The 27,285-nt window shown below is 44.9% G+C and overlaps 1 protein-coding gene across 1 annotated transcript in view; it reads right to left on the reverse strand.

Moving 5' to 3' along the window:
- Positions 1-27,285, reverse strand: part of PLPP3 (phospholipid phosphatase 3) — a 78,960-nt gene that overhangs the window by 18,435 nt on the left and 33,240 nt on the right. The window contains exons 2-4 of the mRNA XM_020289188.2: positions 20,404-20,561; positions 6,578-6,858; positions 6,122-6,179 (exon numbers count right to left, since the gene is read on the reverse strand). Coding sequence (XP_020144777.1) covers positions 6,122-6,179; positions 6,578-6,858; positions 20,404-20,561 — 497 coding nt within the window. The remainder of the gene's footprint in view (positions 1-6,121; positions 6,180-6,577; positions 6,859-20,403; positions 20,562-27,285) is intronic.

The following is a 27,285-nucleotide window of genomic DNA, read 5'->3' on the forward strand; positions in this document are numbered from 1 at the left end:
AGTGTGGATATGATAAAGATTACAGTAGAACAGTGTATGTCTGCCTCTCCTCCCCACAAATGATGCATGTGAAAGTCCCTGGCATGTGGAACTCACTCCCTAAGTGGAGTTCTCTTCTCCTTCCTGGTCCTACCTTCCAAACTAGGGTCTTGTGGAATTCCAACAAAACCTCCTTACAATGGTCCGACTGAACGTGAGGCCCTCCTCTGGTCTGAGCCAGCAGAGTCCGATGTGTGTGTGAGTCACACGCGTGCTCTTGCTGAGTCATTTGTGTCTCATTACACGATTTGCATACTGGTGGAACAGGTCTGCCCTGTCCTCTCACTTCATTTCCATTGCTCTTGGGACAGCCCTGCTAAGAGTGAAAAGGAGGCTTTTGTCCTTCCTTATGTCCCTGCCTACCCTCTTCCTGACACCCACAGCCAGAAACTTTCTCCCTCCTCTAATCTCCTCCACGGCTCCCACTGGGCTCTGGTCCATGTGCCCGGTGGCTCGGTGGCTCACAGACATGGTGCAGACCCAGAACCTCTCTCTGGAAAGTCGTTTAGCAACTTTCAGGACAAAAAGAATTTTGGATTGACTTTTCTCCTCCTTTGGAAGAAAATCGAATCTTGTCTTCTGTCACTATGAGGAAGGAAAGAAAACTGCCCCTGTTCTAGACACTATGTTGGGTGCTTTAGATGACATTACCTGCCACTGTCACAATAATCCTGTGAGGTGGACACCATCGTGCCCATTCTACAGATGAAGAAACTGAGGCTAAAAAAAGCCATACCACTTGCTGAAGGTAGCACAGAGCCATGATTTACACACAGTAAGTTTGCCTCTGAGCCCACACTCAAAACTGGTTCGAAACTAGGGTCCTGTGGAATTCCAACAAAACCTCCTTACAATGGTCCACAGAACCAGTTTCCTTGGGGGATTATTGCTTTGCACTCAGTCTGGGTCTTTAATACTGGACCTCTGTTTTTGGAGAAGAGAAGCAAGCTGAGGGCACTAAAGGACAACGTCTAGGGGACATTTAGAACTTCAGGCTCCTCTAATTCACCTGCCACACACTTTTATAAACGCCCACGTCTGAAACGCAGGTGTACAGCTTTTGCAAGAGAGTAGCACAATCTCCGACCCGATCTTAAGCAGAGGGGCCTCTGTGAACTGACTCAGTATGTCTCAGAGTAGAGGTGACAGCCTCTCTCTCTGTGCTCCATCCCCTCAGCCCATCCCTAAGCAGAAAATGCATCCAACTGCTTTTGCAACTGTTTACTTTTCTTGCTTTGCACACAAAATTATAAGCCCTTTTGTGGGTGCTCACACAGGGTCTGACAGAAAACAGGTTCTCGGAAATGGGTGGACATGTAGATGGGTGAGTGAATGAGGTAGGGAGGGAAGGGAAAAACATCTGGTGCCGTGGTTTATTCCCCTTGGAAACAACAGTCTTGTTCCTGCAAGGGGTTTCAACAGACCAGCTGCGGGTATGCCCTGCGGGTACACCAGCCCCCAGGCTCTGGGATGCCAAACAAGTGGAACAAAACCTCAATGACTAACAAGCAAGGAACACGGCTGTCAGAGTACAGCCACTTCCCTGTTTCCTTGGCACCCAGCAAACCCTCTGACACATAAACCATTCTCACGGGACAGCACAGTAAAGAGTCAATAGGTAAACAGGTCAGTAAAGAGGCAGCAAAGACCTTCCCTCCACCACACAGACCCTTAGCGATCTACTGAGTCAGTGATGACGAGACAAAACAATTCCGATTGGAATGGAAAGGAGCATGGCCTGGGAACGTCAGAGTTTCATTCATCCATCAGATATTCACTGCACACTTACTAAGTGTCAGGCACTGTTTTGGGAAGTGGGATACAGTAAGTAGTGGATCAAAGACAAAAAAAAAATCCCTCTACACCCCAAGAAATTTACAATTTAGTTGAGGGAAATAAACAAGCAAATGAATATATAGTATGTCAGAGGGTGAGAAATCGGTGGAAAAAGTAAGGCTGCAAAGGGGGTTGGGGGTATAGTATCAGAGGAGGAGGCTGTCATTTTAAACAGGTTAACTCAGGGAAGACTGCTCGGACTAGTGACCTGAAGAAGGTGAGCGGGCAAGGTGCAGATTCCCGGGGCCACAGCAGCCAAGGAAAGGCTTTGACACCAACTGGCTGCTGCCTCATCTGAGTTGCAAAATGAGGAGCTGGGGCCCATGATGCCAAAGGTCTTTTCCACTCTCAAGCATGCCCTCTGCTCCCTGCTTCCCACCAGCCATCCAAGCTGTGCTGCACCGAATGCCTGCACTTCTCCAGGTCACCATTGTCCCTTTCACCTGGGCACCTCTCCTCCATCCTCGTGTGACTAACTCTACTGGGAGCCTTCCCTGGCTTCTGCCGCCTTCCACTCCCGGTTAGCTTGGGGGCCACAATTCTGAGTATCTATGATAAACTATACGTCCCCTCCCGCTGCTGCACCATGTACCAGACTATTATCATCGCCCGCTGCTGCTCTAGAAGGAATCCCCCAAGGGCCGTGACCATGCCTCACTAATCTCCACATCCTTATCTTGGTGCGTAAGTCACTCACTAAACATTTGCTGCATGCTGGATGAATAGGGAAGTTCTTTGAGGGCAGGGCCCACATCTGACTTATCTCAGCATCCCCAGAAGATAGCAGAGCACCTGGCACAACAGAGGAGACGCCAGGTGTGGTACGTGAATTGGTACCTGTCCTGGTGTTGGCATTTTATCCAGACAACCATGTCAGCCTCAATCCCTGACCAGGGAGGTGGAGGGCCAATCCAGATGTGGTCCTCTGGGGTTGAGGCCAGGACTCAGAGGCAGAAAGCACAGTTTATGCTTATATATGCTGTGGGGTTTTGGTTGTTGTTGTTTTTTTTTTGTTTTTTTTTTTAGAATTTGCATTAATCTCTAAGGAGTCTAAACCTTATCCTTAAGCTTCTGTGCCCAGAGATACTTTGGTGTTTGGGGCATGGTTTTTCCAAGTTGTGCATTTTGCGAACGAATCCCGATATGGAGTGCCTTTCAAAGCCATGTAGGCTCTAGAAGTGGCTGCCGCTGGAAGCCCTGGAGCGTAGATGGCAGGTGCTTGGGGTCTGCCGCTCTCTTTGAATTTAAGGGTAATGTGGCATAAGTTTGTCCCTGATGATTTCTTATCTTTCTTTATTTCAGCACTTTGGGAAGTTCAAACTCCTTTCAAACAGAGCTGTAGAGATTGAGAGATAAACAGACTCCGTCTGATCTCACTGTTTCATTTGACAGATGGGGAAAATGGGGTCCAGAGAGGAAAAGTGGCAACAACTCTGCCAAATACACATGCTCATCTCCACTTTACAGATGAGTAAACTGAGGCTCTAAAGCCAAGTGACCCGCTCATGGTTCTATAGCCAGTAATGGACATGGCCAGATTTGATTCCACATCAGTCTGACTCTAAAGGCAGGAGGGGGCAATGCTATGGCCAGCTGGCTCCAACGTGATTCTCCCCAATGCTCTGGGGAAGCTGTGAATCACAGGCTGCATGAACCAAAGCGCAGGGTGCAGGGGCAGGGGGGTGGGGCGGGCAGAAACTATTTGCCCAGTGCCAGCACTTCCTGAAGCCCAACATGAAAGCACTGGGGGAGGGTCTAAGGACTTCTTGGACAGGCTGCAGGATTTCCCACCTCCTCTGGCGGGAGCAAGGGTGTTCTTCAAACTTCCTTTAGAAAGTTTTGCAAATTGGACATTACAAGGGCTGGGATTTCACTGTATTATCACATAAAAACAAGCCCTGGCAAAGAGGCACTGTTTGCATTTTTTAGCTCTTATTTTCAGAGGTTGTTTTAGGGCAAGATAACCTTAGAGCTAAAAATAGAGCTCTGTGTGTGTGTGTGTGTGTGTATATATATATATGTTGTGTGTATATACGTGTGTGTGTCTGCGAGTTGTGAATATTTAACGTGTGTGTATGTCAGTTCCAAAGGTGCGGGTATGTGCATGACAGAGTGGTGGCGTTGGGGGTAATAATATGCTTAGGAGATGAAGGATTAAGAAGGCCTTCTTTTTCTCCCTCTGCCTTCCTTCCCTCTTTTTTCCTCCCTTACTTTCTTCCCTTCCTTCCTTTCAGCAACGTGAAGGCACTAGAATTTTTCCTCCCTCAGAGAGACGCACACAAACAAACCTTCAATCAAAATCTACTCCTCACCCGTCACCCCGTGAAGGTTTCTGGCTGTTACCACAGCTGGTAGAGAGGTGACGGTGTGGTTGGAGAGGGCAGGGGACATCTCAGTCATTAAAACAGAAGGAGAAAGGCAGGCCTCCTCCAAGTGACATTGAAATTAGGGCCAAGAGGTTATATTCTTTAAGTTTATCCTGAAGAGGTTTGTTTTTGTTTTCATTTTTTTTTTTTGTGGTGCAGTACAATGAAGAGAACATATAATGATGTTCAAATCATAAAGACTAGTGCCTTTAAATACCTTTTCCACCTCTTACTGACTGTAGAACTTTTGTGACTTCACTTTTAGATACAGGTTTGTTTGTTTGTATTTGACAATAAGATAATCAAAACACACACCTCATCAGGTAACCTGAGAAGCAAATGTTGTCACCTAATTGACCAGCACATGGAAGGCTCCCAAACTCGATAATGTCCTCACCTTTCAGGCAGCTGTCAAGGACACAGTGCCCACTGTTGGAGTCAAAATAATCCAGTATTTTTCTCTCGGAATAAAATGAAGGGACATGAAAGAAATGAACACATACCCAACTTCTCAGAGCACCTTTACAGAACACTGAAATTACATTTTTAAAATTGCTTCCAGCCCTGGGTAAAATATACACACGGAGCAGGAACCTAAATATCTTTGCTAAATTATTCTTTCGAAGAACAAAACAAAAATAACCACGCACACACACAAAAGAAGAACGAAGGGAAGTGCTATTTATGAATAAATAAAATCCATGTTTAGTGTTTTCACAGGAGGGGCCCACCTCTCAGCTCTGCGTCCTAGGCAACTGGAAGCCCAGAGGCCTCCAAACTTGGAAAAGATTAGGAAAAACCAAAACAAAACAACCTCTCTGCTGTTTTTTTCCAATTCCTAATTATGTTTTTTTAAAATACGTTGAAATCAAAATGTTCTTTTCCCAAACAGCTTACGCTGCTCTGAGCTACGTCTGACCTCGTGGCACCTTCTCACTCTGAACTCCATCAAAGCACCGAAAGCAGGAAGCGCCTTGGCACAGGGACTCGTGCAAGGGGAGAGGAAAGGCAGGGAAGCCCGTAGGTAACTGACAAAGAAAAACACAGACCAGCGCACGGTCTGCATGGCAGCTGGAGGGAGCGGGCCCTTCCCGCACTATCCAAGCATCTCCAGGAAATCAGAGCAGACGCAGCCTTGGAAAGGGCAACATGGCAACCACACCACGGTTCCACCACTAGGTGAGGGACAATAAACATGCCGCTTAACCTCGCCAGGCCTTGGTCTCTGGAGCTGAGAAATGGGGACATGGATCTCATACTTCACAGTGTTGTTAAGAGGTCACATGTTCTCATGAATGCATAAGTATTTTGCAAAACTCAAAATCACTGTAAGTAGTCAGGTAGTGATAATCCCTAAAGTCCTTTCATCAGGAGAACATGAAGGAAGGCTGACTCGGTGAACACTGCAAAACATTCGATCAGAAGGCCTGGATTTGAGCAACAGTTCTGGTGCATAAGTAAATTTTGGCAGTTCACTTGAATTCTCTGAGCCACTCTTAGCAATCTTTTCCCATAATAGAGATAATATTACTTAAAAGGTACTCTAAGAATCAAGTGAGTTCATGGGTTTTCAGAAAACAGTGCTTGTACCATCAGATGTTATACAAGTGTCTTTATCACTTTATTATTTCAAAAAGGGGCCACAATCCTTATCAAGCAGCCATAGCAAATGCCATTTTTATTTGAAAAATGGGACAGTTCCTGGAAAGTAAAACAACCTCTGCTAAGGCAGTGGCAGAGCTCGGAATGAAACCTAACTTTTCTAGCTAACTTTTTCAAGGGTTTCACAGTGAAGTCTGTCCCTAACTAGTCTGAGGGTTATGGGATCAGAAGTTTAAGCTGGGGCTGGACCCCACTAGAATCAGAGGGAGGGTACTTACCACCAAATACAGCATAGTGTACATGGAGAAGGAGGCATGGCCAGAGAAGAAGGACTTCCTGCAAGAGCAAGAGAGGGCCATGAAAGGGCCATATTCACATCCCTGATACACACTTGTCCGTCTGTCTTCCCTCCCTAGACTGTAACCTTGAGAGCAGGCACTGTGTCTTGTTCACTTTTGCATCCGTGGTAGTAGTGCTTTGGACACATGCCTGGAACATAGCAGGCATCCATGAATTCATGAATACACAAAAGAATGAATGAATGAATGGTCTTACCAATGCTATATCGTAATTATTTATTTACATATCTGTCTCAATCGTTTGACTGTGGGCTCCTCAAAAATAGGGACTACGCCTTATTCACCCGCCTACACCAGAGCCCAGCTAGTAAGTGCTCCCCGAACTATACTGTATTAAAGGGGCGCCTGCTTTGGCCTCGGGGAGGCGTGTCTCACCTGGCTTCCTGGACTTTGCTGTCATCGCCTCTGCACCTGTAGTTCTGAATGTAGCCCTCGGAGCAGTTGATCTGGCTGAAATCGGGGTTGCAGACGCTCAAGAAGTGAGGACGCAGGCGCCCTATGGACACTTTGGCAATGTCCGTGAAAGACTGGCTGATGGCGCAGCCGAAGAGGAAGCAGCCCACCTGCTTATAGAGAGCCGCCACGTAGGGATTCTGGATCGTTGACCGGGACTTCTCCTTCAGGTAATAGATGCGGTAGAATTCCCCCGTGATGATCTGAAAGGAATCCGAGAGGGAAATCAAGACAGATGCTATAAAGGATATCTAATGACATAGGAGAATATTCAGTATTTAACTTTAGGTTATAATCTATAAAATCCCAATTTCTATTCAAGAAGTGCACAGACACAAATAGGCACAAGGGGAATGATCAAAAGTTTTAAAATGATTGCTTTATTTTTTAAAGTCCTATGTAGCCACATAAAACCTTTGTAACAGGAAAAATATACAATCAAATATATTTATATGTAGATTTTTATTTTTAAAGAGAGCGACAAATAAGATGTTAGATGTAGAAAAAAATGTTAGATGAAGAATCGTGGACATGGATAAGGGCGGCCAGGATGTCAGGGGGTCGGACGGGTCTGAGAATATCTTGGATTCTGGGATTTGGGCTAAAGAGTCCCCAGCAATGATCTGGCTCTACTAAGTGTCTCAGGCGTCGCGGCAACATCACGTAGTGGTGGAGGCTTCCGTGTGAAGGCGTGAATACGCCACGGCCCAGTCCTGGCTCGGCCCAGGCTGAGAGCCCAGGCTCGGCCACCTGGCTGCTGTCTCTCAGCAATAACCTAAGCTCTCCAAGCTTCAACCTCCCTCTCTGTGAAAGGAGTCCACTCGCCTTGGCAGAGCTGTGGGTTTAAATGTGATAACCAGAATGGGAAATGACCAGGACCATAGACATGATGCTTTTATTTTACTTTTTGGAAGTATGGTGTGATGAGTAGGACACCAGTCTAAAGACTAAGAAACTTTTCATATAATACCCTTCAGTGTTGTGAGTTCCCTCACGTCAGCCTGTGTTGTCTTCTTAGATCCTAAAGGACAGTGAATAAGTCTTGATTTTCACACCCTGTGTCTACTACTTGATGCTTAAGGGAGATTTATCACTATAAAAAAAATTTTTAAAGCTACCAATTATTGATTACCTACTATATACCAGGCATTGCTTTTATATTCTTCATTTCATGAAATCCTCACGACAACCAAGAGATGGATACGTTGAGCCTCAGAGAGGAAGTACCTCGCCCGCAACTGCCTGGCTTTGTGTTAGGAATGGGGGTCTGCTGGTGCTCTGTAAGGCCAACGCCTATGATATATGTCTCGGTAGCGGATCGATTCCACCTTAGTGATGTCCAACCACAGCCCGCTGCCCTTGTCTAAACTCCGCAGCACAGTCCTGGCCACTTCCTGGTTGCAACCGCAGCCCAAGGACAGTGATGGTCAACTCATCACTCACCACAAAAGTCCCTTTCACACTTCCTCATGGGGCAGGATGCGGAGCCACGCTTGCCCTTTCGGAGAGCAGAGAGCATGTTCACGACCACAAGGGAAGCAATAGACAGACATATCCGGACACTCCTTTGCAAAGGCTCCCGTTACTCTTTTCCAGTGGGGGAAGGCATCGAGGCTCGGGGCCTGATCAAGGTCCTCGAGGGCTCCAGAGTCTGGGGAAGGACAGCCATGTAGGACGGAAACACCAGGATGAGCAGGTGCAAGAGTGAGAACGCTACGACCACTGCCAATGTTCACACTGGGACTCTGTTTACAAATGCTTTATATCTGTGAGTGCTACACTTTGTTTTCCCAGACCTACTGAGTATGAGTCTATATCACAGGGACATGGTCTAAGGCCAGTCTAGCCAGCATCCTGGCTTAGCCAGTCCCTGAGAGAACAGAACTAATATCTGACCTTGCACAGGTGCTCAGAGACTATTGGCTGAAGGAACAAATGAATGAAAGGGAGCAGGACAGTAGTCCTCAGACTATTGCAAAACTGGAAATATCCCCTAAACATTACCAAGAGCTCTTTGATAACACGTTGTAGAGATTAAAACAAGAGAAGCATGGCAAGTCATTAATGAAAGGGACCATTATACATGGAAGCCACTTAGGTCCAAATTAACTAACATCTAAAGATTAGACCCAGGTGTACTGACTCTGCCCAGCATTCTTTCCTGCGTTCATGATCTAATTCCCCTCTTGAACCTGTTTATACTTTTACCCTATGTAACCTTTCAGGCGAACAAGTTCCAGATGTTTATTACCACAACTATGTTCTTTTACACTTTCTTATTCTTCTTTATTTATAAATCATACTCATGTGACTTATATGTAGGGCAAAGAACACTGAACCAGGAGTCAAGTGGCCAGGGTTCGAGTCCCTGCTCACTTAGTGAATCTGGAATAAGCTGGTTTTCCACTTGCAGAATGAATGCATTAGACTCCGTGATTTATTACTTCATAATTGCAATGTCATTTATTCTCAATTCTCCTGTGCTACCTCCACCACCAGCCTGCCAACCAGGCAAAGGTAATAAGCAAGAACAGAGGAAAGTTACTCCCTGGAAGATGATACCACGAGCAAGGAGCAGAACCAAGGCCCCAGGCAAAATCCTTGCCCTTGGGTTCCTCCCAAGTTCCCTGAATCACGGACTAAGAAACAGACTTAGCTTGAGCATCAAGCAGCACGATTTCCTGTTTGATGCTAAGATAAAGAATGCCTGGGTTTCCATTGGAACTCTGCATCTCTTGCATGAATTTACTGATTAATCTCAGATGAGTCACCTCTCTGCTCCTGTCACTTTAGAGAGAAGGGGTTTATTACAACTCAACGACTCTTCAACTCTAACATCCCATCACTCTAAAATTTCAATTTTCAGTGTCATGGTCTTAAGAGAATAAAGTGCAAATTAAAATGCTTCTTCCTCTCATAGGAAGACAAAGAGGTAAGGAGAACATTTTACGGTACCTCAAATTCCTAGTAATGCGAATAATGGCAGCCATCACTTACATTTCTTTTGCACTTTAGTTTCATTTAATCTTCTCTATGAAGAAGACATGTCCATTCTACAGATGGAAATACTAAGCCTCTGGGAAGTGGTGACTTATCTGAAGGATCTGACGCTAGTAAGTGACAGAGTTAATTAACAACAAAGCCCAGGTATTCTGACTCTCACATTCAAAGACCCACAGCAGACTGCACTGAGATGATTTTATTATTTCTATATTTCCACTGTAGAATAGCAATTGCAGATTTTTAAGGAGAGGGCCAGGCTGAAGCCATTTAGCAGGCACATGACTCCAGGACCACATGGCTTCTGGGGCAGCCCTGACAGATTTTGGAGTTAATGAGCAACAAATTATGTATTTTCTCTGTCCCTTTGTACAGAAGGGTTGGGGAGTCGACAACACAGCCATAAATCATCATTATGAACCAGCCGGACTGGGCTTCTTGTAATCCTAACCCTTAAAAGGCCATTTAATGAAATTCGGGCTGTGAAAGGCAGCCGGAATACCTCACCTCTGCAGAAGAGACGAAGGCTTAAATTGTTCTCCGACACGTTGCACACCTAACTCTGGAGTCCCAGATTTACTGCTTTCGGACTTTATTCATTACTCACAATGTTTTTATTCCTGGGTAATAAAATAAGCTCTTCCCTCCCCCTTCCCCTACAAAGGCTCTGTCCCCAGCCCCAGATTCCAGGCCCCTGGAGCCCTCATTTCTGCCTCAGTCAGCAAGGTTCTGATATGTAAATTTCACTGCCCAGAAAAAATGCCTTCCATGTTGATCCCTTTCTGCAGCAGCAAGCAATAGATTCTGGGGGCGATGGCAAGCTGCCAGGCAAGCAGAGGAGAATTCTCCCCTACCTGCCTTTTAAGGCACTTGGCACAGAATCTGGAAACTAATAAAAAGGAAAAGCATTGCAATTAAGCTACAAGGGGACAGAAAAGGATCCGTCCTTGCCCACGAATGGCTGCAGTTTGGAGGGAGGTTGTCCCCAACTGCAAGAAAGCTCCTCTTCTTGTCTTTCTGGTGAAAAAGAGCTCAACTGTCCACATATTTCCATAAATATTAAACTGTTCTGGGAGAGAAAAGATGAAGAAACATTAGGATGGACTTTTGGGAAAGGACAGAGCAGGGGGTGGTGAAAGAAGCAGAAAAACCTCCGTCTGAATCTTGTCTATTACCTTAGGCAAGTGACGCCACCTTTCTGGGCTTAGATGTACTCACCTATAAAATATGATTAATAATATCTACCTGGCAGGATTGCCAGGGAATTCAGTAAGGTGATATGCCAAATGCCTTGCACCCATCAGGAGAGCCCTGCAAAAGTTAAATTCTTTCCCATTTCCATAGAAGAAGGGGAAAAACAAAAACAAAAAACTAACGCATACTTTGTAGAGAGTATCTCTTCCAAAATATTTTCCAACAGGGCCTTAGAAGAGAACATTCCAAATGGAAGAGTCTGGAAAGTGCCACCCCCCACCAAGAGAGAACCAGAAAATGTGTGGATGGATGATGTTGGTTTTGATCACTTTATCTAGGATGTCTTTTTCGGGGAATAAAACGGAAGAGAAGTCTAAACCCAACACAGAAAGAACAACCCTGCTGTACTGCTCTGTGTTATTTTTAACGTTCCACTCTATTATTTATAAATTATCCCAAGAAAAGTAATATTTTTGCACATAGTCTCCAAAAGGATTGTTGAGACACTGAGAACTCATCTTCTTCCCCTGCTAAGTCTGAAGGACAAACTTCCCTATGTTCTGATCTGCTTTAATAGTAATATTAGCACAGACCTTGACAGCTTACAAAGCACTTTCAGATCCACCGTGCTGCGTGCCTCTCACAACACACGATGAATTCCTAAATTGTTACCTACACTTTACAAATGAGTATGGTGAAGGCCAGAGAGGCCAGTGAATCAACCTTGATCAAAAATGAGGCAATGACAAGCTTGGACCTTCTCATCCTAATTCCTGAGCCCTTCCCGATGGCATCAAGTTGGCTTTTCCTTAGAAGTCCCAGCAGGCAACAGTGTCTATGTCTCCAGCAAGACAGACATACAGAGAATACCCAGTAAGGTCCCGTGATCTTGCAAGTCCTTGCACATCTAAGTCCTTGCTAGCCACAGAGGGCCAAGTTGTTCTTTCACTTCTCAGTTATGTAGGTTGATGAACCTCTTTCTGCCCGGAAGAGATTCATTCAACAAACATTTGATGATGGAGAATCAAGAAGGGAGAATCATTTTTCTCAGTTTATGTCTCAGTTCCAAGGGAAAGGAAAAATGTAAAGTATCTGGGTCCTGTTTCTAAGGATGAAGATAGAAGTATGGCTGTATTTTCTCTGGAGCTGAATGCTCCAACTACTGCAGAAAAGCATGATACCTTTAGTGACCAGAAATAATGGATTAGGAAGTTAACATTTGATTCTTCTCTCACCTGGGTATCTTTTTTTTAAATTTCAACATATTATGGGGGTACAAATCTTAAGGTTTCAAAAAAAATGCCCTTTTCCCCCCTCCCCCCACAAGTCTGAGTTTCCAGCGTGACCATCCCCCAGATTCACCTGGGTATATTTACCCTATTATGCAGGGGATCAATGCCTCATAGAAAAGGTAACAAGGACATACATCAGTCCAAGGCCACCAGTGGAGTTTCTGGGCTTTATGGATAAGTCAAAACTCCAATATCTATTAAACAGAATATGGACAGCAAAGAAGCCAGAGGGAGGCCGCAGGAGCTATTTATGGTCGAAATCAGCAGTGGCCACCCTGTGTCTACAAGACTTATGAAGAAGATGGTCTGAAGCATGAAGCATCATTGTTTTCCCAAAAGTCAGGGACTCAGAGCCATGGGCCTCCTAAATGGCCAGCCCTGCAAGTCCATGCAAGAATCTCCTGGCTCTTTTTTCTGCAGCATGGCCTACTCCCAAGCTCTTACTCCTTTTTGACACTGAATTTCCTGGGCGTCCTTAAAATCGCATCACCATGTTTTTCTTTCTGTTTCTAAACATGTTTCTCCTTCTTCCAGTGGTTGCATATCTGCCTTCTACCCCAAAAATGTGAGTCTTCCTTATGGTGGTGTCCCTGGTCTTCTGTTGTGATCTCAGCTGCTTTAATAGCTTCAATTATTATCTCTCTGAAGATGACCTCCAAAAGGACATCTCTCTCTCTCTCTCTCCAGCCTACCTCTTACCCCATCAGCCCTATTCCAATCTTCTGTTAAATCTCCCAACTCAAAATCAAACTGATGTTATTGGCATGCCAAACTAACCAAGTCTAAGATCACACCCATTCCAACTCCAGCCCAAACTTCACTTCTCTTCCCTCTATTTCTACTCAAGATGCCAACAGGCATATAACTGCAGAGATGTGGAATCTTAGACCCCTTCCTGTGCCCGATCCCACTATTCATCCTACTTTTGCAAGGTTTTCTCGTATCCGTCTTTTTCTCTCTATTCCCCTTGCATGGCCACCACTGTGGTTCAGGCCTCATCTTTACCTGGGTTAGGAAATAGACCGAGCTATCTTAAAATACTCTCATCTATCTCTAGCCAATTAATCGAAGTAAAAATTCCTTAGTGTTGAAGGACCTTCGCAATCTTGCCACAATCTTCTTTTCCTCCCGTAACTTTGCTCCCTTTTACTCTGTTTATCCAGCCAAATATTGATAAGTCTGCCCTGCATTCCCTGAAAGCCAGTTGTTTCAGAGTCTCTGCCATTGTTGAAGCAATCCCCTCTACCTGGAAGACGGGGATCTCTGATGAAAATCCCCTCCACCCTTCAAAGTAGAGCTCAAGTGGCAACTAAGATACTAGGTTAGAGTTGTAGGTCTTTCACTTACGAGTCTTGGACAACTGAACTCTCTAAGCCTCAGTTTCCTTATCCATCAAAATGAGGATGATGACAGTACCAAAAATGAAGATTATGCCAGTTCAGGGTTGTAATAATTAAATGGGATGCTCAGTGAATGATGATGATGATGATGATGATGAAGACTTGGCCTATGATAACAGCCTTAAGTGATCTTCCTCTGAACTCTCAAGCAGTTCATTTATATCTCAGACGATCTACAGTTTTTGACATGTTTTGTCCTTGAAGCTCTCACCTCCCTAGCACCTACCACCATGCACGACCCTGCCTGTCTTCTTATTCTTAGACTAATTCTTTCCTCTCCTTGAGGGTCTAATAGTGTAGTCAGCCTTATTGTTGCCCTGCATCCCCTCTAGACCACAAGCTCCAAGGGCAAGATCTGTGGTTCACACATCAGCTGATAGGCCAAGGTGCCTACCACAATGCCGGCTTCACCAAACATCTACTTAAATACAGCAGGTGATCGATCGCCTTCTATGTAAACCACTGATGCACACTGTCGATCCCAGGCAGTTATCTGCCCAGTGGTTTAGCTGTTTTATCTTCCTCCATACATTTAGCTCTCGCAGGCCAATAAGTAAAAGCTTTTTATAGCTAACTAACTAGAGAGCACTCTGCATAGCACCCAGCATACAGTGGGCCTTCCATCAATGTCTGTCAAAGCACTTGGGTTTGAAAGCCAGACAGACTTGGGTTTTAATTCCTGCTCCTCCACTCACCGAGCAGAGTAACTGCGAACTAGTCACTTCACCCTTGACAGCCTCTGCATAACCCTCCTTTGTGAAATGCGGTAGAGAAGAGGGTTTAAGATAAGGCATATTCGTTTCCAGTCCATTAAATAGCTCATAAATGTTACCCGCTTCTCCACCCTATCCCCAACAGGCACTGACTGACACAGAATGCATCTCTCGGTCTCCTAAGCATTACCACTTGGAACGGAGAATATTGTCACCTTCATGTTTTACATGTGTTTCAAATAGTCACGAGTCCCTAAGAGCTATGCATAACTAAGGAAGAACTGCTACTGTTCTGCGTGGTGAGCAAAAGGAACAAATGAAATCCTACCTAGACAGTGCAATCTCAAAGGCTGTGTCTGTTAAGTCACAAACAGATGCCCCTCCTGCCATCCCTCCAGGGATAAGAAGGTCTCAGAAGAACTCTGCAGCCATCTGATCAGGGGACAGGACAACACAGTTGCAGGATTAACGTGGCCTCTCTCTGTTGGTGGTCTCAGTAATTGCACAGATGCAGTGGATTGTAAACCAGGGGACTGGGTCTCCCACTAACGCACCACTGCGCCAGCACAGCTTCACTTTTTTCAGAGTTGAAAACTCGACTAACCTTTAATGAGGAGGCAATGTTGGGGAACCTTGTTTTCTTGGCAGGCCTTCTCGCAGATAAAGGGAGGTGGGGGATGGGGAGGAGCTAATGAAGTCCAGATGTGGGCAAACTGAAGCTTGATACTGAATAAACAAGGCTTGGAGGTATGAGCGCTTCTTCTTGTCTCTCCAGCAAGAAATCTGCCTGTGGTACAGAGTGTTCCCATGTGCCTCATGGAGCATATTTAAGATTTTAGGGAAGAAAATAGGATATTTTTCCCTGCTCCACAGATCCTCTGACATCTTCTGACCTAATGCCCCCAATTTACAGCCTCTTCATGATTTTTACAAACATACAGTGAGCACCAAGGTCTGTGCCTTGCACTAGCAATATCAGATCGAATCAGATCCGTCCCGCCCCTGTGCTGCTAACAAGGTAGCAAGGAAACAGACAAGGAAATAGACACGACTATTCAGCACAGTAACTGCAAGGTCAGAGGTGGGCCCAGGGCTCTCTAGGACCTTTGGAAGGTGGGGGAGGAGGCAGCCAAGGAATTCTTCTTGGAGAAGACGTCTGCTTGGTATTTATTCAGTGCCTACTGTGTGCTAGAGGGAAAGACCTGGCCTCTGTCTTCCAGGAACCTAACGTCTGGCTGGGGAGACAAGCCCTGTACACCAATCACACTACAAGGCAGGATGTATTAAAGGTGCCATCTGCCTGCTCGAGATGGGGCAGCCACTGGCACTTTAGTGACACGGGACAACATGCAGCTCGTTGAGCTGGAGTTCACCACTGTGTCCCTGGTCCTTGACACACTACAGGTGCTGTTAAGTCAGTGGGGAAGGCAGACAGGCTGCGGAAGGCAGCAGTAGGGTTATGACTTAAAAGGCCCCAGGAATCAGAGGACCCCTAGTCTTGCCTGCCACTAATTAGTTATGGAAGAGTCACTTAATATCCTTGAGTCCCAGTTGACTTAGCTCCAACATTCAGCCTCCCAGGATTACTACCAGGTGCAAATAAGAATGTGCACATAAAGGCCGTTTTGTAAACTGTACATTACAGAAATAAAAAGGATAATTCTCACTGATCACACACACTTGATTTGACAACCAAAACAAGCTTGTAGAGTTGGTGAACTACTGTCACCGATGTGCAGAAAAGGAAAGTATAGCTTCATGGGGTTCAGTGGCCTGCCTGAGGTTGAAGCACGAGTAACAGAATGAGTTAGCACAGAAGCTGGGATGCGAACCTAAGTCAGATGACAGCAAAGTCTGAGCTCTTTCTCTAGTTAGGAATATTATTACAGAAGTCAGATTCCAGCAGGGTCTGGGATAAAAAGGAGCATTTTTATGGCCCGAGGGAGAGGGGAATTCACCCATGATTCACCCGCGTTGTCAATTCCTAGATATTAAGAATCTATATAAATCGCTTTCTGGGTCTGACCAAGACAAGCACTGAGCCCATGTTTATTTAAAAAGAATACTGAACATTTTTTCCCTATTAAAATCTTTGCCCATAATACTCTTCTCAGTAGAGTGCAAGGCAAAACTGAGAGCAGGCGAGATAGGAGATGATATTTTACTGTTTGCCCCTAATCTCACTGCTGCTAGAGTCATTAAGCCTTTGCAAGGCAGGGATAGGAACCCTTGCTTTGTGGATTTGGAAGGAATTCCTCTTATGCTATAATTCCAGAATCTGAGATACATCTGAAAAAGAGGTCAAAATGACTAGGTTTTTCCATCTCTCCTGCCATGGAAAGGTGTCTGCTTTCTCCATAACTTCTGAGGATTTGCATCTCTAACCACACCGATCTCCTGCACTGCCACCTCGTCCCTTTGTTGTGGGGCCTATGCAAAGGGGAGCCACGGCATCAACCCAGCCAAGGCCACACTCACTTTTTTAAACAAACCTGACATTCGACAGGGGAAGGCCCAGGACAGCAAGTAGCAGGATGATTCAATTTCCAGTTCTGTGCCCCTCCAGCCTCCGCAACTGTCACTCATGCACTCTGATCAGAAGCAGATCCTGCATGGAGCCAGCCAGGCCCTTACAGCCAGGCAGCACGGGAAAGTGTGAAATGTGTTGTTGCTGTTGTTGTCTTTTCATTTAAGCTGTCTCGCTTTTCCCGAATTGAGTACAACAAAGCGAATGATTCCCTTTGCCTTTGAGGTCTCTGCTGTTCCTTTCTTCTGTGAGTACTCTCGGTAGCTGTGGCAGGTAAGCAGGCTGGTAGATTTCATTAGGAGCCCACATTTCACATGTGCCCCCAGCGGAAGCTCAAGGGCAGTTGGATCAGGAGGTAAAAGTACTATTGCAAAGAGGGGTGATAGTCAAGAGACTTGGGTTCTACCAAGTAACTATTAATACAAGGGAAGAGTGGGAGACGTGTAACCGAAGGCTGGAGTTCCTTTCCTGATTCTATTTTTACCAGATACAACCTCTGGCTAAGTCACTTCACCACTTTTTGACTGTCTACTTATTTATTTATTTTTTTAATTTTAAAGAGATTTATTCTGAACCAAATTTGAGGACTATGACCCGGAGCCACTGCCAAGAGGCCTTGGGCAAGTGGATTCCAACTGTTTACTTATTTATAATAAAAACAGTTCCTATCAACCGAGTATACTATTACTATAGGTGCCAGGCACTGAGTTACTTTATATACATTAGCTCATTTAATTCTCAAAATCTTAGTAAATAGATATACTATCTCCATTTAACAGATGAATTCGCTGAGGCTCAATGAGGTTAATTAACTAGTCACATGTTTCACAGCAGAGAGGTTCAGATGGGAACCAAAGCATATGCCCTTAACCCCATGCTCAACCAAAAACCACAAGAATACCCAGCTCTTGGGGTTTCTTCAAGGGGGCAATGCATCAACACAGTTCACATGTTTCTCTGGCACACAGTAGCACCTGACAAAAGATAACAATTATTGCAGTAATTTCTTGGCTGATGTTTCTCTGAACTATAAGAAAGCACTACCTAAAAACCTATTTTGCTGACATTGTAAGGAACGGGGAAGCAACGCTGTTAGACATCCTATAAACAAGGCCACAGCACATGACTGTTTCAAGGAAACCTGGGAGGTCAGGAAGCACTGTAATTAAAACATCAACATGACGCGAGCAAAGGGGCAAGACACAACTAAGCTCTCCAAAGCAGATTTTTCTTTAAAATGCTGGCATCCCTCGAGGAGAAGGAGATTAGCCTTGGCAAGCGGCAGGGGAAGAGCTGCTGATCTGGAGGTTTGCTTGCAGAAGGAAGGACGGGAAGAAACGCGTGGATCTCAAAGAAGCTACTTTAGCATTTTTCTTTGCCCATCCTGGAGTCAGGTCAGAAACCAGAACCACTCCCATCTAAAAGAATCTGCACATTCCAGCTAGCCCACTGCTACAAAGTGCATCGCCAGCAATTATTGCACGTGTTTGATTCTTACAGCAATCCCCTTGAGGGAATCCAAACGCCATTCCCGTTTTACAGATGAGGAAAATGAGGGTTAGAGAAACCAGTGATTGTCCTGGTTCCCACAGCTAGGAGACTCTGAAGAGTGTCTCTTTCCACAGCACTGTGACTGGGGGCAAGCCAGGAAAAACCCCATGGAAAGAGAGAGAGAAAAGCAGGTGACATGCACATCCCTGTGTTCTCTTATCTCACCACACTCCTGGGTGTACACGGCTCCCTCAAAGCATTCAATTAACTGATCTTCCAACTGTCAAAAACACCTGTTCAAACCTTAGTCTAAGATACGGTGCACTCATTTGCCTTCCATGACAAACGCCTTTTTCAGGGAAAGCCATTCTTCCTAGAGAACTCGATCCCACAACTGTCAATTTGTAGCAAACAGTAAAATTCGACCTTTCATTTTTCAGTTTTTGAACACAAAGATCCTTAGTCCACCTTGAAGAAACTACTACAGTTGCCAAATGGACTGTTTTTCTTTTAAAGGTCGGAAAGAATTCTACTAGCCTCCCCTCCCCCTCCCCAAATTCAAGCTGTTGATTGTGTGCCTGGTTTACGATGTTATTAAAAAACAAAGAGGGGTCTCAGAGTTTACAACCAACCCCTAGCATGGGCAAGTCAAAAGGAAAACTTCATGAAATGTGGTTCATGTAACATCAGCAGCTTACATTTGATCCAGAGTAGGCAAGATAAGCTGACTGCCTATCCCCCTGAGCAGTTCTTTTGGATAGGTTAGCCATCCTGAAATGTCAATGTGGAAGATGAAAAGTGGTCTTCGAAATAAGCCAGACACAGGCTTGGCACCCCATTTTTTACTAGCTTTGGACTTTGAGCATGCCATTTTAACTCCTTTGAGATTCAGTTTCTCTCTCTGTACAATGGGGATAATAGCACTTATTTCATATTTAAGTATTCTTAATATTAACTATTAATACCTTCCTTGTTGGCTTTTAACACAGGCCATAGATAAGTTTTCAGGCTGTGCTCAACAGAAGGGTGACTCAGGAACCGAAGATGGGAGTTTATGACCCTGGTGGGCATGATCTCTATCCCTTTCACCCACACGGTGGGGATTCAAGAGCAAAGAACAAACTTAGAAAATACTGGAGGTGTGGAAAAGATAGCTGTGAGAATGTGGAACTCACAAATTGTAAGAATGGATTTCAATTACCCTCTCCTTCCCATACCTCATGTGGACACATCTAAAACAGGGCAGTGACCTTCCACGTAGGGCCCAGGTAGGCCATACTCCAATTCCCGTGAGGCTACCATTGCTCACAACAACTCTGGTCCTTGTCAAAGTCCATGGCACATTTTTGCATTATCCTCAATGAGGATCGTACCCTTTGAGGAAAGGCCTGGACATGTGAATCTGGACTTTTGACCAGCATATGAGTAAACTGCTCAGCGATTCAGAGGTTGCACATTATTTTAACATCTCTGATCTAATCTTTTATGCCTTATTGCAATGCAGTAAAGAAGGTGGTAATCCTTGGTTGTATACAACGTGTTAGTGGAGGGCCATGGTCTAGAACCTATTTCTCTGGATTCCACGTCCTATTTACCTTGGCACCACAGCCAAGGGAACTAAACACTATGCCAGTGGCCTTATCACTATTATAGCGGCACAGGAATGGTGTGGAGAAAACATAGAAAATGCCTGCAGTAGCTGACGAGGTATTTCCCCCTCGCTGGGGCTCAGCTTTATAGCACAGTGGCTCACAGCTCCAACTCTGGGCTAAGAGACAACCAGGTCCAAATCTCAACTCTACAACTTATTAACCACATGATCTTGGGCAAGTTATTTTTACTCTGTGGATCTCCGTTTCTTGATTTGTAGAATAAAGATAAGAATATCTTGACTTCATTGGATTGTTGTGAGGTTAATGCATGTGAAATATTTGAGAAGGGTGCTTAGCATATAATGTATGTTTCACAGGAAACGTTGGTTTTTGGTGATAGTATTGGCTGCATAAAATGAATAGTATTAATCAAATGAAATTCTCCTTGGTACCAGTCTCTGTTGGCTCACAGGTTCTATAATGTCATAACACAGGAGGAAGTCAGACAGGATCGGCCGGGGCAGAGTCCGGACACTTACCGCGAGGATGGCGATGACGATCCCCACGGCGCAGAGCACAGCGTCATTTATTGTCTCGCCAGTTTTCAGTGGGTACTTGATGCTCTCATCGTTGCAGTAAAACCCTCGGTGGTAAGGCTTGATGGTGCTCGTCTCGATGATGAGGAAGGGTAGGCTCGCTGGTCAAGGTGGAACCAGGGCATATACCAGAAAAGAAGACAAGGGAAGAGAAACTGTCAATGCAAGGAAGCCAAAGAGTGGCAACCTACAGCAAAGACCACCCCAAATAACCCTGATGGTGGTATTAATTCCTTTCATCTGCAGCAATCTGCAGCCTAGAGAGAGCTCTCGGTAGGCGCATCACATCCCCTTTCCCCCTTTCGTCACCCCTAAGGAGAGGGTGGCATTATTCTCTTCTCTTGCCCAAAAGCTCAGAGGGAGGCAGGGGAAGAGCCAGAGCAGGGGTTTCCCTCTGTTCTACAACACTCTGCTAAAAATTAAAGCCTCATCCACATAATTACTAGTATAGCCCCGAATCTAATGATATCCCATGATGTCTCCAAAGCCATTCACTTTAAGGTCTTAATCATCTTCCATTTGAGAAGTGCATCCTACGGCTATGCTGCACAGCCTCAGAGTCAGATAACCTGGATTTGAGTCTAGATTTACCACTTCCTAGTGGTGTGACCTCTGGTCCCCACACTCCATCTCCTTGAGCCTCACTTTCCCCATGGTAAAATGAGCTGTGGTGATGACTAAGTGAGATCAAAGCACATAAAACCTCTAGCACAGTAGCTGGCACAGAGTAGCTGCCCAATGAATGCCATTTCAAGCCTTTTCTTTCGCTGTTCAAAGAGTTAACAAGACTGAGCAGAGCTGAGCTCAGCCCTGCTGCCTGCAGACCTGGACAGGAGCCCGGGGGCAGCCGGGAGCACCAGGCAGCTCTTGCAGCTGCTGCCGGTTATCAGTGGCCAGCTCAGATGCCATGTCTCAAAGGTCGTGGCAAATGGAGCCCATCACCTGCCAGGAAAAGTCCTCAGAACCCAGGGGCAAAAAGTGAAGGCCCACAATAACTCTTGCTTGGACACTCCAACAGCCTCCTAATCAGTGTCCTGGCCCCTTGGCCTCCTACCTATATGTACCAGTTTGCTTCCTGAAGGGCCCTGCCCACTGGCATGCCACTGGCTTGCTAAAGCCTCTTCAAAGACTCCTCATTGCATGGGGTAAGATAAAGTCTCTAAGTTCAGCCTTAGGAGTTCCCATGACCTGGACAGTTCTCCGGCGTCACGCTCTGCTGCTTCCTGCACTCCCACTCCAAGAAGACAGCACACAGAGACACTGTGCTGGTTCACACTAGTCATTTAGACAGAATTAGCCCTTCCTCCCCTGCTACCCAAGAGCAACACCAAGCTCTAATGCCACTTCACAAAGTAAAAAGACTAGGACTTTGACTGAATCTCAGGACTAGAGAAAACCACAGAAGACACCTTGGTAATAGCACTCACCATGTGTCAGGTACTTTAGATCCATTTTTGCATTGAAGCATTATTTAAGCACCGTCATCACCCACGTTCAATCAAGTGAGAGAACAGAGACTTAGAGAGAGTATTTAGCTCATTCAGGGCCTCTTAGTCCACCCTCCAAATGCCTAAATCCCCAATTTAACTTTGCAAATTGGTTTCATTCAAATGTGAATTTCATTAGCTGAAAAATCCCGAGATAAGCGGTTGCTTAAAAGATAAAATTCCATTTTCATGTTTTTCCAAAAGAACTAAATTCACATCATGTTGCTCAAAGCCCCAGACCGCCTCTAAAAAAATGTACCATGAACTCCACAATTTTTCAATTACTCTGGTCCAGACTGGCAGCGATAAAAATGCTCACTTTCTAAAAAGTGTATTTATGTATCACTGTGCATACACACATGGATTTATTTGGTTTTATTCTTCAGATTTATTTGAATTCTACGGCTATTTATTTTGTGACCCCCTAACTGCTTCCTGCTAGAACAACAATTTACTTTATCAAATGCATACTAGTGCTTTGAAAAGAAAGAACAGCAACACACCACGGTATTGTGCCTGACCTTCTCAAAGTAAACACAGAGGGGCCCTGGAAAGGCACTAGCCATTAGGTCTGCAATGGAAGAGGGGGTTGGGGTAGGCAGTGGATGAGTGTTCTGGCTTGGAAATGACAAGAGAAGTCAGCTGATCTTTTGGGGCTGGGGCCCTAGGAGAGCTGTCACATGGGCCCAAACCATCTTCTTCGTGCCACTGCTCAAACCTTTTGAAATGTGACCAAGTTGGCTATCAGAAGTAGCGGAGAAGCCAGCAGTATGATATTAATAGTCTGCTTTCAAAGCTCCACGTATCATGGTAAAAAAAGTTCAGCTGCAGCCTCTGCGGTGCCTAGGAGCCAAAGCGTTGCTAATAAACTCAGGAAGGGAACAGACCCCAAGTTCCGTACATTTGTGCTACACTCTCAGGCCCTCAGCTTCTCCTTTTAATAGTGTTCACATGATAGGCCTGTAAAACATATGTTTCTATGGACAATAAAGCACATATAAAAGAGCTTTGGAGTTAGACAGAACTGGGTTAATGATCTTAACACTGCTCCTCACTACTGGAGTGAGTTATTTCACATCTCCAAAGCTCTTTTTCTCATCCTTTCAGTGGGAAGAATGAAATCTAACTTTTAGATGTGGGGATGATATTGTAAGTTCATGTGTGCACTCATTTGTTTATGCAACAAATATTTATCAAGTCTTAACTACTACATATATGTTAAGTACAAGGAATACAGAGGTGACCCAGATCCTGGCCTCAGGGAGCTTACGCTCCATTAGGGGAGGACACATACACTCAGAGTCAGTCCAGGACGTTTCAGTTGGAAGAAAGTCAAGGCCACAGCACTGGGTAATGTCGGCACGGAGTCTGGGGCCCACTGTGGACACTCAATAAATGTGAATAGGGAGAAGGGGAAAAAAAGGTCCCCCAGAGATGACTAGGGAAGAAAATCTGTCTGGGGAGTTCTTTGCCCTCCCTCAAACTGGGAACAGTCCCAGTCCTTTTTCTTCCTTCTTTGCCTATGGGCAGGGGGAGGGTTTCCAGTTCTGATTATGTGGGTGATGACCACAAACAGACAAGAACTTGGAGCTGAATATGTCCGGTTTATTTTCTGGAAAAGGCATGCAGATGGCATTTAGAAAAGCCAGTGCCCTTTTCTTTCTCCCCTACAAACTTGCAGGATTATTGTGGGTGATGCCAATCAAATCTTGCCTTTGATTCAGGAGGAGAGTAACCGCAGATGCCCTGCAGTTGATGGAAAAAGCACAAACATTCCCCCAACTGGGCAGCTAGTCCTCCAGAGACACAATACTCTGCCTTGCCTCTCCAGGACACAGAAAACAGGATGTTCTTCTCCAAAGCACAGTCTCCATTTCCAACACTGGCACCATTTTTAATAGCAGCCACTATAGTCCCTTATCATTTCATTTCAGGAAAATTCCAGTGGGATTCTAGAGGTACTAGAATGTACTATGGATACATCATAGTAATAGCCCTTGAGAAGTTCACAGTGTTGTAAGAAAGTCACAAAAACAAGTGCACTAAAATAGTTCTCATGGGATGACTGATGTATATATAAGAGTACAACAAAGGCACAAAAGGCTGCTCTACTAGTGACACTAAAGGTGTCCCACAGGGCGTGGGAGGCTTGAGTAGACCTTTATATATGAAGAGAGGTTTCTGAAGCCCAGGGGCTAAGCACTTATGAAAAATCTGCAGTTTAGAGATTCCAATACTGGCAGTCACAAAACTGATAACTATTACAGAATACAGTTTTAAGCTTTGCTATAGAGCTGGAAGAGATATACAAGTAGATAATGAAGGGAAGAAAGGGAAAAACAGCACAGAGAATAATATTAACAGGTGACATTTACGAAACAACTATTCGCCACCTAAACCGTGTCGAGGGTCCCCACATAAACTATGCTTGCTGACAGACAAGGCTCCTACTCTGGCCTGGGTGCTAACGAGGCTGCTGAGACAAAGGAGGCCAAGTTCCAACCTTCAAGTGGCCCAAAGGCTGACAGGAGAAACAGCCATTAAAAACTAACATGTTAAGCCACCTGAAGGTTCATAGAGATTAAAGTGACTAGAGTCACTTTGCAAGGAAGTGATGAAGCTGGCCAGGTTTCAGATGATCTTGGGTGCTTTCAAAAGTAAGTGAGTCACTTAAAACAGAGCATGAAGCACCTACGAGAGTTAATAAACTAACCGATGCTCGGCAAATCTCATGGCTTCTGAAGACAACAGGGCACTACTGGAAACAGTCGAGGCAACAGCACTGACTCATGTACACTGAACATTCACTGTGCACCACACATGTGCTAGGTATCTAATTTAATCAAAACTCTGAAGCCAATATCCGAAACCTGAAATTTAGGTTAAGGTACATTACGAGATTTTTGCAAAGCAGGACAAAAAAAAAAAAAAAAAATCCAAAAAAACAAAAAAGTCTGGTGAGAGACCCAGACCCAAACTCAAGCATTTCTCCTTCTTTTAATCAAGGATCAATTAACTTTCTAGACCTTCGGGGACTTCCTGGGATATGCTGGCTGCAGAGGAGGTGAAACACGAACTCACTGACAAACACTCAATGGGCAGAAAATCAAAGCGTGAAGAAAGGCCCCTGTGTTGGGTTCAGGCCTTTGAAACTTCTCCGGCTTTGAAAAACTAACACTTGGGCAGGTTGGGTGGTTTGGGGGTGGGGTGTACAAAAACACAGGCTAGGTTTTCGTGGCCCACCCATTGATAAAGTCATGTGGGAAGTGTTACTGAAGTGACCCAGCCCCAAAGCCCTGCTCCCTGCAGCCACAGCTTCACCTTTGCACAAAATTAAAGACAGCCTCCTGTTCTCAAAGTGCTTTCTAGAAAGCCCTAGGTGAGGGTGGGAAGACAGTGGGGGGTGAAGGAGAAATCATTGCACTTTTCCCTGACCAAAATCAGAGCACCGGGGAGGGGCTTCCCATCTCCCCCATACGCAAAGTCCTTTGAGTGCTGCTCCAGGGTTGTCCAATTTTCTGCTTAAATCGATCTGTAGTTACCTTAAAATGATCAAAGTCCAGGATCTGTGAGAGTAATAATTAAACTAACATCTGCGAAAAGCCTGCACACCTACCCACAAAATAATACTGGATGCACAATTCGTGTGTAGGCATCGGTATAACATAACTGCTCAGATCAGGCAGCTATGAGGACTCTGTGACAGGCTGTACACATGTCGCCTACAGCACAGAGTCACGAGTAGGCATTGTTCTACTCATATCACAAATGAAATAACTGAGGATCGGAAAGGCTAGGCAGTTAACCTAAAAGGCAGAGCTAGAAAATGGTCTCAATTTGAACCAGATATTAGAAATACAGATTGAAGATCCTAGACTTCTACTTTCAAGGAGTTTAGGCCAGGCGATGTGGTTCATGCCTGTAATCCTAGCACTCTGGGAGGCTGGGGCAGGAGGAGTGCTTGCGGTCAGGAGTTCGAGACCAGCCTGAGCAAGAGTGAGACCCCATTTCTACTGGAAATAGAAAAACTGCTGGCCAGGTATCTTGGCAAGAGCCTGTAGTTCCATCTACTCAGGAGGCTGAGGCAGGAGGATTGCTTGAGCCCAGGAGTTTGAGGTTGCAGTGAGCTACAATGACACCACTGCACTCTACTTGTGGTAACAGAGCAAGACTCAAAAAAAAAAAAAAAAAGTTTAGAGTTTAGGAATTAACTTATCTAATCTCCATAATAGCTGTGAAAAGTTATGAGTTATTATTTTCATTAGTGCCCAACAGAAAATGGAGGCCAAAAGTTTTATAACTTGTCCAAGGTCCCCAAGTGAGTAAATTGGTCCCTGGATTTTGAACCCAGGTCTGTCTGTCTTTCAGCCCATGTTTTCTTACTCTGTGGCCTGACCCTTCCCTTCTTTATAAATGTATTCCCTGTTAAAATATGGCCAACTGATTTTTTTTTTTAATCACTTAAGGCCAGAATGGTCAACCCAACTACTACTTAGAGGTTCAAAATACAAATATTTATATTGCTTATAAGTGACAGGGCTTCTATTTAAAGTAATTAATTGCTACTGGTCTTAGAAGTGTGCAAACTTTCTTTGGTTTACGATATTTGTCCAGATTTTTAGACTGGACACAATCCAGATGAGACAAAACTAAGTTTACTATGAAGGCGTTTTTCCACCTTTTGAAATGGGCTGCCATGAAAAACACTTGCTGTTGGCTCGTGTGAACACGCAATATTCTGGGTCTGGAGGTCTTCCTTGACAAATGCTCATTCTTCAGTACTGGAAAGTTCAGGCCCTTTCGTCACAAAAAGAAGACTGTCGGAACCCAAAGCAACTACTGGTAGAAATGAAGAAATTGATGGCAGATTTAGTCCTGGTGCTTGCGTTTCCTGACCCCAAGTCCAAGGTCTTTAGTTCAATTTGACAAACAAGTACGGACAGTTTCTGACTCCTGGGCACTGTGTAAGGGTGCTGGGGACACAAACATGAGCAAGATAGTACACTGGGTGTTAAAGAGAACCTTGGATGGCCTTTCTTATGTGAAAGTTCTTAAACTGAAAACAATTTATTTAAAAAAATAATTAATATCAGACTCCTTAAAACCCCCAGCTCTGGCTGTTTTGGCCTTTTCGGTTGGGTTTTTAAAGGGTTGCCACATTCACCTGCAAATAAAACAAATTGACCAGCAACCCAGGGTTCTTTCATTGAGCGCTCCAAACCTCTTTTGTTACCATTTTATATGTACAAATGAGGTATTTTATTTCCAGTAAAACACAACTAACACAGCCAACAGGACTTATAACCCCTCCACTCTAGCTAAAGCTGAGTCACTTCCA

Source organism: Microcebus murinus, chromosome 2 (genome assembly GCF_040939455.1).
Source record: "Microcebus murinus isolate Inina chromosome 2, M.murinus_Inina_mat1.0, whole genome shotgun sequence".
Classification (NCBI taxonomy): domain Eukaryota; kingdom Metazoa; phylum Chordata; class Mammalia; order Primates; family Cheirogaleidae; genus Microcebus; species Microcebus murinus.